The following is a 17,554-nucleotide window of genomic DNA, read 5'->3' as shown; positions in this document are numbered from 1 at the left end:
CGATACATATAAAGCTCTCGCGGGCACCAATCGCACACGTGTGTTTCCATCTGTCATTGTCAAAGATGAATTTGGTTGACAGTTTTATTATAAAGAAAGGGTGAATAGCGATATTAAAATATTTCTTTGAATTAATTTCCTTTCAATGTGCATGAATTCATGCACCAGGCCACTAGTAGGAAGATAAAAGCAAAAAGAAAATCATCAGACTCTTACCTCCAAGAATTACCATCATTACTATTGTGTGCTCACCCTTGATATTGCTCAACAAACATACTTGGATAGTGGAACAGAGTGGCATGTATATGGAAATTTTAATAAACACTTTTCAGTTCAATTTTACTTAAAATTCACTGAAGAAGAAACCAAAGTGACATTGAATGAACTGCTGATCTTCAGATAAAAGCATTTCATCACAAGCACAATTAGTTCCTATATATTTAATATTCAAAACAGATGTGGCCCCTCAAAGGTTTCTCACCATGTGTTTTAGTGTATTTTCACCTGTAAATATTTTTAACACTGTGGGAAGATATTTCAGATTTTGTTAACAATACTATGGATTGTAAACATGGAAACCACATGAAATCCTGATTTTCCTTTTCTTTCCTGCTCAGTGCCACCATCTGGTCCCCAAAACTTACAGGTCTCAGAAGAATGGTACAACAGGTTGCGTATTACGTGGGATCCCCCATCTTCCCCTGTAAAGGGCTATAGGATCGTCTACAAACCTGTTAGTGGTAAGTATACTTTAAAAACATATATTGTTAGCATGATTAGGCAGCTGGCATGTCTTTTAATATTAGTTATTTTTGTTTTGACAAAATATTTCTATCTATTTTTGGCTTTACCTTTGGCTTTAAGAAGTGGGAAGAGTCTTGCCCAGCTGGTGTAGCTCAACAGTTGAGCATTGACCCAGGAACCAAGAGGCCACCAGTTCAATTCCTGGTCAGGGCACATGCCTGGGTTGTGGGCTTGATCTTCTGGGCGGGGGGAGGAGTGGGCATGCAGGAGGTAGCCCATTGATGATGTTTCTGTCTCATCAATATTTCTATTTCTCTATCCCCCCTCTCTGTAAAAGTCAATAAAAACATATTTTTTATTAAAAAAAATGGGAAGAGTCTCTTACCTTTCTTGAAAATAAAAAGGCATTTCTAGGATGGTTAGTGTTAGTGTAGAGATCATCAGAATGATGAAGCTGTGACCTTACCTAAGAAATGACTGGGTGTCATGACCTTACCTAGGAAATGACTGGGTGTCTGCGAAGGGGCCATTGAGGATAACTTCTTCAGTCGGGCAAGTGTCCCAGAGCCTGTGGCCACACGGTAGCCCCACTGTGAAGGCCTCACGGTATGGCAGCTGGAGGAGTGTGAGGTGGGCCAGCTTCTTTGAGGGAGCACTAAAGAAAGAGCTATATTTAAGAAAAAGGACGAGTTCCCTGGGAAAGCCCAAGAATGGTCATCAGGTGTGCCCATCTTAGAGCCGGATGGGCCTGGATTCAAACCCCAGCGCTGCTGTGTAATCCTGGGCAACTAGGAAACCATGACTAAGTACCGTTCACTTCAGGCGTGTTTTCATATTCTGTTGTAACCGAAATACGCTCTTTCTCCTTTCAGTTGCCGGCCCAACCCTGGAAACGTTCGTGGGACCGAACATTAACACCATTCTCATCACAAACCTCCTCAGCGGAATGGACTACAATGTGAAGATATTTGCCTCCCAGGCCTCTGGCTTCAGCGACGCCCTGACAGGCGTGGTGAAAACACGTAAGGCCCATGTCCTGTTGTCTCAGCCCCATGTGTGGTTTTGCCGCTCTGTTTTTACTGTAACTCAACTCCTCCTTCAACTTGGTGGCTGGTTTTTCTTTTTCTTTTCTTTCTGGATGGTGTTTCGTGGAAAGAAAGGTGTGTTCCTAACTCGGGCTCTAGTTCAGAGTCCTGGCTGGCAGGCGGACTGTCAGAGCCTGGCGTTCAACTGGACTTGATGGTGGCGGATAGGATTTCCTTCTGGAAAGTCTTTGTTGGCATTGTTCAAATTAGGTGAAATTTTCCAAGTAGCGTGTAGCATGATACAGCCAAGCCAGTTAAAGTTGGTCCAGGGGGGAAATTACCTTTTCTCAAAACTTTCATTACTCCCTACCTTAACACACACACACACACACACACACACACACACACACACACACACAATGCCTAAAAGACAGTCTAAGGACTTCCTTCTCCACCTTTTGAGGGTTTTCATGCTGTCCCACCATCTGGGACTTCTCATTGGCATATGCAACCCAGACATCCGTGGCATAATGCAGTGTTTCCAAACTCCAGTGTGTTTGTTCCGTATTGCTGATGTTTGGTGTACTTCCCCACCATCTGTTTGATAGATTTCTTTAAGTCAATGTACAGTTTTTTGGTTTTTTTTACTTAAATACTTTTCAAAACCCACATAATTACTCTAAACAGAAGACCAATATTTTTAATACACATTAAAGATAATACAAAAAAGTCCAACATAAAAATGGTTTGGCTACAGGTTAATGAAATTCATCCTGAGTGCATGGCCCCACCCTTGAGAGTGACAGTCACGATGTGATCAAAAGTCTGAGCCTTAAATCTGCTACTTGTTAGCTATGGCCTTGAGCAAATTACTTAGCTTCTCTGGGCCCAAGTTTTCTCCACGCTATAATGAAGATCATAATAACCATGTACAGGCTGATTGTGAAGATTAAACAGATAACATATTAGAAGCGTCTACCATATGGCAAGTGCTCAGTTAACAACTACCATTACTATTGTAGTAATTGTGCTTTATGCCCTTGGCTCCTAGCTCATGCTCATCTCTAATCAATTGAACGGATACATGGAATTGTGCAAGAATGGGGTATATATTTTAACAGATATCAAGACACCTATATTTGGCCACTGAAAGGCAACTCTTTTATGGAGTATCTTCAAATCGTATGGGCTAGATACAGAGTCAATTTAATCTCACAGGAAATAGTCTCTGTCTTGAAGAGATTTGGCAAGACTTTGGACTGTGGTCCTGATCTTGTACTTGGCTGTTCAAGTGCTATTCTTCTGGGCACTGCCTTAACCAAGGCATTTCCTGTTGTGCTGTTATAGTAACCCTACAGTCCTTCCTCAGAAATGCCTTAAAGCCCCTGTGCATTTCTGCCTCTCCCTCCCCTCCCAACCTCTCCCTCTCCTCTCCTCCAGTTGATCTCCAGTTCTTTTCTAGATTACCCTTTCTGTCTGTGTCATTTTTCTGTCTCTAGGATTCTTTCATCCATCTCTCTTCTCCTTAATCTGTTTTGTTTCCGTCTATCCACCACCTTTTGTCTGCTTTCCTCTTTCTTCTGTTCCATCCATCTTCTCTCCTTTAATAAATATGTTGGGTATTCCAAATAGATGTAAAAAGACAAAGTATTAAATTGTTTTATATTCTATCATCAAAGTAAAAGTGAGAGCAGCTTATTATGTGTTTTTTCCCCTTTCTCCCAAGCAAAATAAAACTCCATACAATGGCAACTAAATTAATTTCAGTTGTTTTTTTAATTTATTGTGGTTATATGAATCATTATTGATGTCCTTTTCCTTTTTTCTTGGGGGTACAGAGGGCATTTTAATTGGCCTTAAAAAGATAGATCTTCTCTGATCTAACACACAGGAATGATGTACAGATGTAAGTTGTGATTAGACAAGATCATCTTCACCAATTTGAAAAATAATTTTGAGCTTTTTAAAAAATTTTATTAGGTAGCTAAGAGAGAGGAAGAAGTAAGAAAAAATGAGATGGATGAGCACCAGAGGTCATTAGAGAAAGCAAATATTATTAATTTTTTGCTTTTTCTTCTTGGATTAAATGATAAACATCATATGCTTACTCTTCTGCTGTCTTAGAAAAACAATAATCTTACTGCTTCCCAACATAACTTTTTGGTGAATCATTTTTTAACATCATACATTAATAGGAATCTGTGTTAAATCTTTTATTTTTAAATTTTCAAACATTTTCTCATTTTTATTCAATCATGCTTTGAAGGCCAGTCCACATGAAACTGCTCTCCCTTGAGTAAGACTTCCATTTTGTCCACTTTGCTCTTCCCTTTTATTTAAGCCATCACTATCTTTGGCTCACTCCTTCCTTCACTCTCTTATCACTGGTTGATAAGTACATATTGTATTTAATTTTTATTATAAAGGTAATGTGTATTAATTTTTAAACATTTAGAAAACAAATAAATAAAAAGGGAAGATTAAAAGTCACCCATAATTTCAGCATCCATTGCACCTAGTCCTTTTCCTCTGAATATTTCCTTTCTTGTTTACAAATATGACAGACTAAAAAATATATAATGTTTTACAACTGCTTTTTCATGTCATAAAACTTATTTTTTAGTGAAAAAATGTATTGTGAGTTGATGGGTTTCTTCCCACCTCTCACTAAGGAACTTTGAATTCATATTTTATCATGTTAAAGTTCACTGTAGACTTGGGGACATTTGTGGCATTGTCTGCAGTGTGCTATAGCTCTGTTTCTATTGCCTTACAGTGTTTTTGGGTGTGACCAATCTTCAAGCAGACCAGATTCAAATGACCAGCTTGTGTGCTCAGTGGCAGGTGCACCGTCATGCCACTGCCTACAGGATAGTTATAGAATCCATCCAGGGTAAGTGCAATTCATCACATCTGTTTTTGTCAAGGACTGAGGACTTAGCTCTGTGAAAGTCCCTATGGACAACATGCATATAACATTAGAACAGAGCCCTCTCATTGAGGAGGCAATATTGTGTTATGGATCATGCAGGATATGGAGTCAAAGTGACTGGTTAAGCCAATTATTGAACTCTCCAACCTCCACTTTCTCGTCTGTTAATGGTGGGACCATAGTGCCGATATGCTGGTATCCTGTGAGGATTAAGCTGAGATAGGACTTGTAATAGTGCTTTGCCCACATTAAGCACCTGAGAAATGTCAGCTTCTATTTGTAATAGGAACCCAATAGCCAGGATTAACATACATTCAAATCAGTGCTATAATTGTGGTAGTTACTCATTGGGGATCTAGATTTGACTGGAATATTTTTCGTAGTGATTTTTTTTTTTTTACTTTTGGGGTAATTGGTGAGCAACAGACTCTCATTCAGGAGATGGTACACAATAGAATAAGAGCACCATGAGAAGAGATTCTACCCACCCCAACCTAGGCATTGTCTCAACAATTAGTGGCTGAATTAAAGCCACTAATCCCTTGGTTCCCTGTGTGTGATCCTGTAGGAATTCATTTAGCCTGACACGGGCTAAACATAAGTGACTGACTTTAACTTAGAATGAACATTGAGTAAGGGAAAGTCAGGACCGTCACAGGGATTCTGTGGTTGTATTTAATATGATTAATGGGATGCTTAAGCAGGAGTAGATGAAAGATATGCAATCCTTGTGAAACAATCATAAAATCTTGAGTTATGTTTCATATATCTTTAAACAACTACCTAATTCACATTTTAATATGGAAGGGTTGATGTTTATTGGAATTTGTTAAGCTTTAAAAAATACTAAGTATAAAAATCACACTTCCATATTACCCCCTCATGCTTTTATCTTTTTATAACATTTAAGAAGTTGGCATGAAGGGACATAGGCTCCTGTGGATTTATTTATTTTCTTTCATAAAAATTATAATTATGTAGATTTACATAAAATTATGTGAAAACTGGCTTATTGGTGGAATTAGCGAATTCCATATGTATTTTTAACTAAATGCTTTTAGTGTAGCCTATTTGCAAAATAACATTGGGATTCTTATCAGAGGATATGATTGATGTGCCTGGTGACATTGATCTTGTAATCCATAAGCTCTTTCTGAAGCCAGGATCTTTACTAGCAAAAAAATAGGAGTCTACATTTCCTTCTTATCTTCAAGTTAAGTTAACTTGTACTCCTTCGGTATAATTTTCAGGCTGCCAGAAGCCTCTTTAACAGAGACTCAATAGTCTCAATTAAACAAGAATGAACAAAAGTATTCATTTTTCATCAACATTTATAGCTGAGAGATTTATGAGCCTAGTTAACCTACATCTCATTTATCCAGTTATCTAACTGAATATCATTAACCTGCAGGACATCAACAGACTATAATCAATAACCTCATAAAGGAGTGTTGGATGTGGGGAGTGAATGTGGAGATAGCAGTGAGGACTATGTTTAAATATTTTAACTTACACAATTTAGGTCAAGTAGTCTTTCTACTTTGGAGTGGGGGACAAATTAGATTGAGTTTCTTTCTTTTTTATTTTTGACCTTCTTCACCCATTTCTCCCACCCTTCACCCACTGCATCTAGCAACCACTAATCTGTTCTCTGTCTCTATGAACTTGTTTTAGGTTGGGTTTCTTTATCTCACAGAGAAATGTGATCATCATCCTGACCACTGCATTGAAGGACTTGTGGTCAGATGCCCATTCTTCCATGGGCTGATGAGTCCTGGAGTCCCTGCTGTTTTAACTCTGTAATAGCACCCTTTGGCTTACAAATATTGCCTTTGCGGAAACTTTAGTGTTTGTACCCCAGAAGAAACAGTAGAGAGAAATGAGACCTGATTCCTCCATGTGATGGAGAAACACTTTATCCCAGGCTGACCTATTTCTAAATACCTCTGGCAAATTCCTATTGTTTGACAGTTAACTTTTTCCAGGTTCTTTCTTTAAAAAAAAAAATAATATTCCCTATGCTTTGGTCATGTGCACTCATGTTTTGGGATGAAGTCAGTGGAGAGACCTCTGTTCTAACCATAATTGTTGGCTAATTTTCTTCTTTGGGCTTCAGTTTCTCTAAAATTACTTCTTTTGAGGTTTTTACCTGAAATACATACACATTTCCAAGGTTTTTGTGAGCAAAGGTAGCGAGGCTGTATCATTCAGGTTTGTTTGTTTGTTTGTTTGTAAATGGCAAAAGTGCAGATAAAAGAGACGTAAGCAAAAGGATCGATTTCTTGGCTAATATACTGCAAAGTTCACTAGTATCTAGTTCATTCTCAACCAGATTCTGTGAGTTGGCCTCAGTCAGATCCAGAATGACATCCTCTCAGCTTCTATCTTTGTTAAAAAAAAAAAAAAAAAGAGCTACTCTTTCTCAGTAACTAACAACAGTCCAGGAACTGAGCCAATATGTGTCAGATGCCCCTAAATCCATCATTGAATTCAAGATCATGAAATAAATTGACGGATCGGATCTAGTTGACTTCCACCCCCCCCCTTTTTTTTTGGAGGGAGAGAGGGGTTGTTTCCCTGTCCTTCCCAAATCATAAAGGCCAAGACTGGGGAAGAATGGATTCAAATAAAGAGGGATTAGATGCAAGACATGAGAAAATACAGATGTCCTCTTCCCATGTAAATATTGTTACATTTTACATAGCCAAGACACATCCCAAAAAGAAGAGTACCAGAAGGATAAGGTCCTTTCAGGAGAGACTGAAATAAAATCTGCTTTGAGTCAGTCCTTCACTTGCCAAATTAAATTGTAGGCTTTTGGTTCGTAGTAGCATAGACCAAAGACAGAGACGTTTGGTCTTGGGTAAATCAGAACCCCATGAGAGCCTCCTTTAGTTCTGTGGATGCTCTGGAGTTCTGTCTCTCTCCAGCTGTTTTGAGTTTGACTTTGCATCTGAGGCTCAGCATAACATTTCCCTTCAAGTTCATGTATTTACACATGACATGGGCCCAAATGCTATATTCCCTCCCTCATCTCCATAACTCGGTGAATTTCTTTTCTCTCTGTTTAAAAAAAAAAAAGTTTCAAAGGATGCTCAATTTGTCTTCTATGTATAGGTGTTGAAATGTCAATTTTCCCTTTTTTACAAAGAGAGAGAATCGAAGCATAATGGAGAGCCTACCTTAAAAAAAGGGGGTGGGGTCATGAAATGCAACCTACTCTCAAGATTAAACTTTTTAAATAAATTTTATTTTATTGTTGACAGTATTATAGATGTCTCTCATTTTCTCCCATTTAGCTCCGCTCCACCCCACTCCCACCCCACCCCAGGCCTTCTCCATGCTATTGTCTGTGTCCATGCTTTATGCCATAAATGTTCTTTGGTTGATCTCTGTCCCCCTTCCCTTTAACCCTCTCTCCTTCACTGCGATCTGTTTTTCTGTCTCATGCATTCATACCTCTGGACCTATTTTGTTCATCAGATTCCACTTATAAGTAAGATCGTGTGATATTTGTTTTCTCTAACTGGCTTAATTCGCTTGGCATGATAGTCTCCAGGTTTACCCAGACTATCTCAAAGGGTAAGAGATCCTTCTTTTTTACTGCTGCATAGTATTCCATTGTGTAAATGTACCACAGCTTTTTTTATCCTCTCATCTATTGATGGGCACTTGGCTGTTTCCAGATCAAGATTAAACTTTCTGAAGCTGTAACGTTATGATGGGGGATCAGGGTATTTGAGACACCTATGGAATGGGAGCATTTATATCATAAAGTTCCAGCAGAGTATCTGGATCCTGCATATTCTTTGGTTGGGGGATCTCAGTAACTACTCTTAGGACATTTTGGTGAGTCAAATTATGGCATCATTATCAGCATGACTACAACCCAGAGCATGCTTCACAAGAATGAATGCACAAAGACAGAATTTTTTCTCCCTGTTCCAAAAAATAAATGAACTCCCCGCTTTTGGCACATGGGGTTGAGGAAATTAGTCATCATTTGATCAGTTTAAATGTTTTCCTTTAGGGCAAAGCCATTAGACATGAATCACACATGCCAAAAGCAACATGGATACACCCCCATTCATGTAACCCCTCTTTGTTAGTATTGGGAATCAAACCATACTGTTTCCCATTAATTTTACAGTGACTGTTCCAGTTTTCCAAAGATTTGTAGATTTTTTTTTGAGCAGTAAAACCCATTTATATTCTTATTGTCAAGGGTCTGTAGAGTGCATGGGTAGTCACAAGAAATAGAGGAGATGACAGAAGAGCACATTTCTAGAATTGATTCCAGGAGAGTCCCTGGAAACTCCTATGGCGATAGATGAACATGATTCATGCATAGGGTTTAGGAAATGTTTGCATTACAGGTGGCTCACAGTAGCTTGCAAGAGGCTCCAAAGTTGTGGTTAAGGGTTAGAAAGAGGCAGCTTTAGCGGGGTGCTGAGCCAGACTGAACTTGGAACCAGTAAAGCAGAGCACAGGGTTACTAACATTTCCTTGCTATCAAACTCCTTTCATAGCAGTATATAACCTCACAAACACCTCAATAATGTTTTTATTTCATCATTTTGTAAAGTGCATGATAAAGAAATTATTGAAGTAGACTTTAATTCATTCTGAACAAATGTATTACTAAAGATTATATTACAAAGTTCACTTTGATACTCTTTAATATGTACAGTTATAAAAATAAGTTTTAAATTTCACTGAACAAAAGGCTTTAGTTTATATTTTTAAAAATCAGGATTTATCCATTGACATTTAAATAACACATGTTATGTTTATTCTGACAAATGTATATTGTAATATATATGTTTTATTCCTATATGTTAAAATATAGATTGAAATTTAACAGGTATTATCCTTTCAAAGTAGGAAAAAAATAAGTATTTAACATTTTTGCATTTTGAACTTAAAAAAGCAACTGGTCTGTTTTTATGTTTTCTCTCTTTTCTTTATATTTAATAAGCTGCAGATAAAATTTTGAAGGAGTTTTTTTAACCACTAAATAATATGTGTGATGTAGTTAATGTCCTATGAGTAGTTACTGAGATCCCCAACCAGAGAACATGCAGGACCCAGGACACTCTGCTGGGACATTATGACATAGATGCTTCCATTCCCCAGGTGTCTCAAATATATTTTTAACACTGGTTTTTGAATTTCTAGAAATAAAGCTATGTAAAGCTTTGGCTAGATGGATATGACTTAAGGATCAGATGAAAATCATTCTAGGGGGAAATTTGCATAATTGTTCTAGAGGGAAAATCACATAAATGGAAATTTGTGTGATACAATGATTCTTTAAAAAACAACAACAACAACAAAAAAACCAATTATATGATACTAGAGGCCCGGTGCACAAAATCCAGGCATGAGTAGGGTTCCTAGGGCCTGGCTGGCAATCAGGGCCTATCAGGTTCCCTCGCTCCTGCCTCACACCTCCCTGCCTCCTGCCTCCCTGCCTCCCTCACTCCTTCCTTCACTCTCTCAGTGCCCTGTGGCCACCGCTGGTCGCCCACCATGTTCTGCGCTACCCTCTGGTGGTCAGCACATGTCATGGCAAGCAATGGAACTCCCATTTTCCCGGTCAAACTCCCAAGGGGACACTTTGCATATTAGCCTTTTATATAAATAGAGAATTCCTCAAACAAGTATAATTCATGCTAGAGCTATCTGATCAGGCCAGGCCTATTAAGCATTTTAGAAGCACATCACCTATGGTGGGCTGTTTTTTAAAACGTCACGTTCATGCGTTTTGTTTTTATTATAGATACACAGAAGCAAGAATCCACTGTGGGTGGAGGGACCAGCAGGCATTGCTTCTATGGACTTCAGCCCGATTCACAATATAAAATCAGCGTTCACACAAAGCTTCAGGAGACTGAGGGGCCCAGTGTGAGCATAATGGGAAAAACACGTAAGTCTAGTGCCTTCTCTCCTGATCCCCATCTCCACGCATAGCTTTTAGGCATCCTGTTTGGGTTAAAAAAAAAACAACTTTATTCCATTTAGAAGAATATTAGCTATTTCTGCCCAGGGATATCTGTAATACAAGTTTTATTCCTCCTAGCCAGGCTCAGAATTCACTGCATGTGGCCCATTGATGCCTCTGTATGGTATTTCCCCATCCTCCGTACACTTCACAAGGAATTAGAAGGCCATATGATGGCAAAGTGCTTGAAACAATGACTTATATTGTGATCTATACCCATAAGGAACACTTGTGGTATGTGGAGTGTGAAATGAAGTTTAAGGACCGGGTCCTGACATTAAAACAATGGCGTGTTACCACAGCCATGTGGGTGGGCATGGAGCCAACATGTTCCAATTGACTGACCCTAGAGTTATTGCCTACTTAAGAGGCTCTTGTACTTTTTCCAAGTTGGCTGCAGATCTGATGCACTGAAGGGAAAAGCAAAGTATAAAATTAAAACAAAGCACTTTTTACATGTTCTAAAGAGCAAGGAGGGTGTCAGCTTCTTGGAATGGCTTCTAATCAAGGGTTCCTGACCTAGAGGCCACAGGCATTAAAATGACTTGAACTGCAGTGAATTCTAGGGGACATTTGTGTGCTTAACTTGGAATCTTGAACTTAAACTCAAAATCCCTGAAGATCTGTGTCGGAAGAGGTGGTGGGCAGTGGGCTTTCCTTGGAAGCCCCTCTGTCATCTGTGTGACACTTTTTTTCTACTGGCAATAGATCAGTCTTTCAGTTGATCTGGGACATGTGGAAAGAAATCATCAATGTGTGGCTTTCAAACACAGAAAGACAATGTTTAATAAATGGAATCATCTATTTTTTCTAATACAAAGATTTTTATAACTGAAATATTCAACATTATATTACACCTGTATTTGAGGTATATGTATATCAATACATAAAATTCACCGGTTTTAAATGTCCAATTCAATACTTTTTAATACAAAGAGTTGAACAGCCATCACTACAATCCAACTTTGAGACGTTTTACCAACTCAAAGATATCTTTCATGTCTGTTCAGTCAATCCCCAGTCCCCTCTTCAGCCCCAGGCAATTTACTTTCTTTTCTCATAGTATATTGGCCTTTTCTAGACATTTCCTATAAATGGGAATATATAGTATGTAACCTTTTGCATTTGGCATTTTTCACTTAGCATATGTTTGTGGGGTTTTTTTTTAATTTTAGCATATGTTTTTGAGGTTTAGCCACACTGTAGAATGTATCAGAGGTTTGTTTCTTTTTATTGCTGATTAGAATTCTATTTTATGGATAGAGGATCATATAATTTTAAACTTATCAGAACCCTGGTAGTGCACTGGATTTAGCATCAAAGAGGCTCAGTTGGGGCCCTTTCAAGTATTGTGGCCTTAGGCAATTCAGTGTCACTGGGCTTTTTTTTTTGCTCATCAGTAAAATTAAATAGCTACTCTCTTAGCCCAGTGGTGGTGGTGAAGATCCAGTAAAAGAGAATGTGTTGAGAAGCTTTCAGTTTGTATCTTATTGAACAAATACTTTCTGTCATCACTTGGAGATCACAAAGTGATGGCCATGGGGTCAGACATGTTTTGTTTTTGTGAAAAAAAAACTTTTTAAAGTGTTTTAAAAATTCAAAAGCTCTGACAACACAGGACACACTTACCCTCATAGTGCCTATATGCTGGAATCAGTAACTGCTGTCTCTTTTAGACAGTGTCTGTGATCTCAAGTTGTTACTGTTTAATGTTTGGGCTAGTTCTTTGCTCATATTCATTATTTGCCTGACCTCTGAAAACATTTCAGTTTGTGACCCCGGATCTACTTTCCTTCCCCTAATACTAACCCCACGACTCTTCACTACCAACTGAGGGTTAAATTGAACAGCTCTGGTTGATGTAAATGTTTTCCTTATGTTGGGGACATCTGTTTTTTTGCAGCTTCCACGCACTGGCTCCAGTGCAATCTGAAGCCACGTAGATCAGGACCGCTCCTTCTTCTATGTGACAGCCCCTCATATGCTTGGAGACAGGGGCCATCTGTATGCCACATAGAGAGTATAAACACGCATCACCAGTTTATTGTTCTTCCTACCCAAGGGATTCTTTGGCCAGATGTTCTGCTCAAACATATTGATCTGTCCGCCATAGCCTCCCATTGATTTGCTCTTGATTTATTGACTGAACTTCAGATATGCCTCCGTTTTCCTCATTTAAAAAAAAAATGCATACATCTTGCTTCCACAGATTTTAAGATAAATAAATCTGGCTTTAATAGCATTATGTGGTGCTTTAAAGAAAGCTTTGCAATCCTAATTTTCGTGTTAAGGTTTCTCTCTCTTTAACTTTTGAAACGTTTTAGCTTCAAAAGTTGCCTTTAAAAGACAACAGGGATATATATTCATACTAATGCAACAGAAGGTATAAAGTGTATTGTCAACCTCCTTATTTCTTCATTCTTCCTTCTAAATAACTATTTGTATCAGTTTGGTCTCCTTTAAGAAAGTCTACCTGATATATATATATCTCAATATAAATATATAGATATGTACCTGATAAATATATCAGACAGATAAATTTTTTTAATGTTTCACAAAGGGATCATACTTGCTTCATTCAGTGACTTCCTTCATTTCACATAATAATGTTTAACATTTTTCCATATCTGTATTATACAGTGACCTCATTCTTTTAAATGTTGAATCATTTTACTCAGATTTATTTTATTGGCTCTTAGATTTGGAAAAGACCTTAAAATTCATCTCTTCCAAACTTCCTGCCAGTGAAGGAATTCCCTTTACAACATTCCCGGCAAATAACCAGTCTGCCTGAGCTCAGATCCTTCCAGCCACTTGGCACTTACTGTCTCCCTTAGCTGAACATCTCCTTCTGCTAATGGCTATGATTAATTGAAGATTTTACCACATATTAAACTGGGGAAATAAGAATTTTCTCAGTCTTTCTTAAATTTTTAGCATCAAACAAGATAGAAAAGAACACATAAAAATAATATTTAGGATGCTTGCCTGATGATGCCATAACTTCCTGGTGATTTGTCCTGGTATGATAGTCACTCCTCTGATGAACTGTCACCAGGTCTGTTAACCAAAACTACACCTCCACATGTTACATGGACTTGTCATCCCTCATCATCCAGGTTGAACTGACCTGTGGTCTCCTGATGTCCTGCCATTTGGTCCTCAGAACTGAAAGTTTTCCAAAAGCAGTCTGGGTAGAATAGAGAGTGAATCAGATTCCACTGGGGACCACATCATGGGGATGCAGAATGAGAAGGGAGAAAGTGCTAATGAACAAGGATTGATGGTCAGTCCTTGCTTAGGCAGAATGGAAATGATGTTTACATGTGTGAAAGAAGCCAGAGACTAATGTGAAATAGGTTGGCAGGATTCCTGCCTTAAATCAACATTAGAATCACTTTGTAGTTGACAGTTTGATTGTATCGACTCCTGCTGTGTAAATTGAACTATGGCGAAATGGCATTTCAAGCCTTCTTTCTAAGGTTGAGGGGATGGATGGAGACAGTTTTCACAGGCTGTGGCTAACTTATAGCAGCCACTAAATTCTCTAAGAAGAGATTTGTCCCAGTCATTGAGTCCCCTGAAGAATTATTATTCCATGACCTCCCTCTCTTCGCCACAGATGAGATGGCTAATTGATGCTCTTTCTTCCTCTCTACAGAATCGCTTCCTACTCAACCACCTACTTTTCCTCCAACCATTCCACCAGCAAAAGAAGGTAAAAGAATAATACAATAATGATGTGATTTTAGGTTTAAGATTTTGTTGGCTTTGTTCATTTGATCATTTAAAAACCAAGGTATTCCTAAAATATATTTTCTCCTTAAAACAAATGCTTATCAAATCCTGATAGGGTACAAACTTGCAACCAATAGTAGATAATACATGCATCTGTAATGCATAATATAATGAACATTGATGACAACATTGTACAATAACTATGTAATGTGATAGAGTTACTAAATATCCCTATAGTGGCACCCATATTACAGTATGTACTAGTAAATGTATCCACTTAACATGTTGTACACCTTAAGTTTATACACTATCATATATCAAATATATTGAATTTAAAAAAATAGATAAATATCCATGTAATTACAGATTTTCGAACAAAATTGCAGTATGTTTATTTCATTGAAAATAGCAGAGTAGTGAATGTTCATCAAAGAATAGTTATGTAATTTTGTGAGTGAGAATCTAGTTTATAATTCTGTAGACAGGGTAATAATTCCCTGGTTTACCTCTGAAATGGCTCTTCTAGTGTCTGTCTTCATCACAAGAGTTTCTTATCACCTCTTATCTGAGCTGTTAAGGTACTTTCTAAAAAAAACTTCCAAACACAGAAGTGGTTGTTTATTTTTTAAATCCCATTAGTAAACATTTAACTCTACTAGTCATTCTCAAAGCTCCCATGCCAGGCACTTGGAATGCAGTAATAATATATGATTGCTGCTGAGTGCTTATTCTTAGTATTACAAGAGAACAGGTGTTTGCCTATCATGACCAGTCAAGAATCTGAGTCTGGAAATGGAGATTATACTGTGGTTGTCCAGAAATGAAAACAGTTAATGCTACTGCAGGCTGTAAAGGAGGAGGAGAAATTTGATCTACATTTTGAAGCATGAGCTTAAAGGTAAATAAATGGGAGAAGAGCACTCAGTCATGGAATGATCTAAGCACACAGTGTGTTTGTGAAACAATGAGCGGCACATGGAAAAGAGTGAAGATAGAGTTACAAAGTGGTTTGTGTTGCAGAATAAGGAGTGTGAGCTTTACCCAGAAGGAAATTGTGTGCCATGAGAAGTTTTATGGAGGGGGGCTGACCTGAGGAAATCAGAGTTTGAGAAAAATAACCTTGGTGCAATGGACAAGAGGGTTTGGGGGAGGAGAGGATAAAGGTGGAACATGTAGTTGGAAGGTTGTTTTGGAAGAGTTCTTCCTTTCATCATGTATTTTAAAGTACCTGTTATGTACCAGGGATACAATGAAAACTAAGTTGTTCCTGTCTCACAGCAGCTTAAAGTCAGTGGGGTCACAGGCTGGAGAGTTTATGTGTCAGGGAAACAAAGAGGCAATGAGAACCTCTAGTAAAGGTCAGCATCCATCCTCGCATCCCAGTGATCAACCTATTTGGTGAACTCATTTCCCAGATAATGTTAGGAAAATAAATGGGAGAAGAGCACTTCCCAAATACTCATTTGTACCAGTTTGTTCTCCTTCCAGAAAGTCTACCTGCTACGTATACGGACATATATCAATATAATATGTAGGTATATGTCTTATAGATGCATATATCAGACAGATATAATTCCTCTATGTTTCGCAAATGGGATCATACCTTAGAGTCAGTGACTCACTTCATTTCACATAATAATTAATGTCTAACATTTTTCCATATTAGTAATATGCAGTGACCGCATTCTTTTAAATGTTGAATCGTTTTACTCATTGACTTTTATTGGCTTTTAGATGTGGAAGAGACCTTAAAATTCATCTCTTCCAACCTGTCAACTGTAAGACAGTAACAGCAACATCGGTGCAGCTCAGGGTTCCCGTACATGTCTTATCCTGTCCTGCATCATCTAATGCTATTTGCTCTATCTAGCGTGCTGGAATCTTCCTTCTGTCTTCAGTTGTAGCCTTCTCTAGTCTTAGTAGCTGTGATTATTTTCACTACGGGAACTGAAAGCAGAATCCTCATTGATAAATTTACTATTTAGACATTTCTGATGTGCAAATATCAAAATTCTCTGAGGTGAGAGTATTTTTATTTGTAGCTGAACATGGTTATCATTCAGTAAACATTCATGAATGCTCATGGAAGATGTATGCAGGATCTGTGAAAATAAGGATTGACAATGCAGAGAACTTGCTCCTGAAGTTTTTTTTTTTAGGATGGTTTTAGATAGTGGGCTTTTGCTTCTTAACGCATTATTCATCTTAGGCTCTGTTTGTACTGAGTGTGTTCAATTAAAAAGCCTGTAAATTTTTACTGTTAAAGTAATACTGAGTATTTATTAAACAAATGTTAATAAGTACGAAAGAGTATACACAAGACACCCTAACTGGTTTGGCTCAATGGATAGAGTGTCGGCCTGCGGACTGAAGAGTCCCAGGTTCAATTCTGGTCAGGGGCATGTATCTTGGTTGCCGACACATCCCCAGTAGGAGGTGTGCAGGAGACAGCTGATCGATGTTTCTCTCTCATCCATGTTTCTAACTCTCTATCTCTCTCTCTTCCTCTCTGTAAAAAATCAATAAAATATATATATATTTTTTAAAAAAAAAAGAGTATACAGAAGACAATTAAAAACACAATTTCCTCTCCCAGGCGTAATTTCCTCATGCATTTTGATGTATTTTCTTTGACTTATTCATTTTTCATTTTGATTATCTATTCAAATAGATTTTGCTTTCATTTTGAAGGTGAAACCTAATCTAGTTTCCATCTTTCCTTGGAAACAGAGGACCAGGTTTTCCTTTAGAAGCCTATTATTAGCAGATCTTGTGTCCCTTTCAGCTTTAAACTCAAACCATAAAATTGTACAATTTTACAAATCACAGAACTCATGAGAGCAACCTCACCATATCCTTATTGTTTCTGGAGTATTACCTCACTTGGAGATAGTTTATTTTACATTATAAATAGCTTTAAGGGAATAACATTGCACTTAATAAAATAAAACCAAGTGAAGGTGTTTTTTTTTCCAAAGAAAGGGGAAAGGCACATTATCTCAAAGAATATTTGTGTATAACTCACCTAAGCTTAGAAGATTCAGATTATTATTGAAGAGTAAATCGTTTAATCATAAAATAGTCAACTACAGTGATCTAAAAATGAGAGGG

General features: G+C 37.9%; 1 protein-coding gene across 1 annotated transcript in view; it reads left to right on the top strand.

The window, feature by feature from the left end:
* COL14A1 (collagen type XIV alpha 1) overlaps nt 1-17,554 on the top strand; it is a 188,524-nt gene that overhangs the window by 77,685 nt on the left and 93,285 nt on the right. The window contains exons 21-25 of the mRNA XM_015567409.1: nt 618-740; nt 1,617-1,766; nt 4,546-4,662; nt 10,484-10,630; nt 14,367-14,423. Of these exons, the coding sequence (XP_015422895.1) occupies nt 618-740; nt 1,617-1,766; nt 4,546-4,662; nt 10,484-10,630; nt 14,367-14,423 (594 nt within the window). The remainder of the gene's footprint in view (nt 1-617; nt 741-1,616; nt 1,767-4,545; nt 4,663-10,483; nt 10,631-14,366; nt 14,424-17,554) is intronic.

This window comes from Myotis davidii, unplaced genomic scaffold (assembly GCF_000327345.1).
Source record: "Myotis davidii unplaced genomic scaffold, ASM32734v1 scaffold1, whole genome shotgun sequence".
Taxonomy (NCBI): Eukaryota; Metazoa; Chordata; class Mammalia; order Chiroptera; family Vespertilionidae; genus Myotis; species Myotis davidii.
The sequence above is the reverse complement of the archived record's forward strand: the minus strand, read 5'-3'. Positions and strand labels throughout refer to the sequence as shown.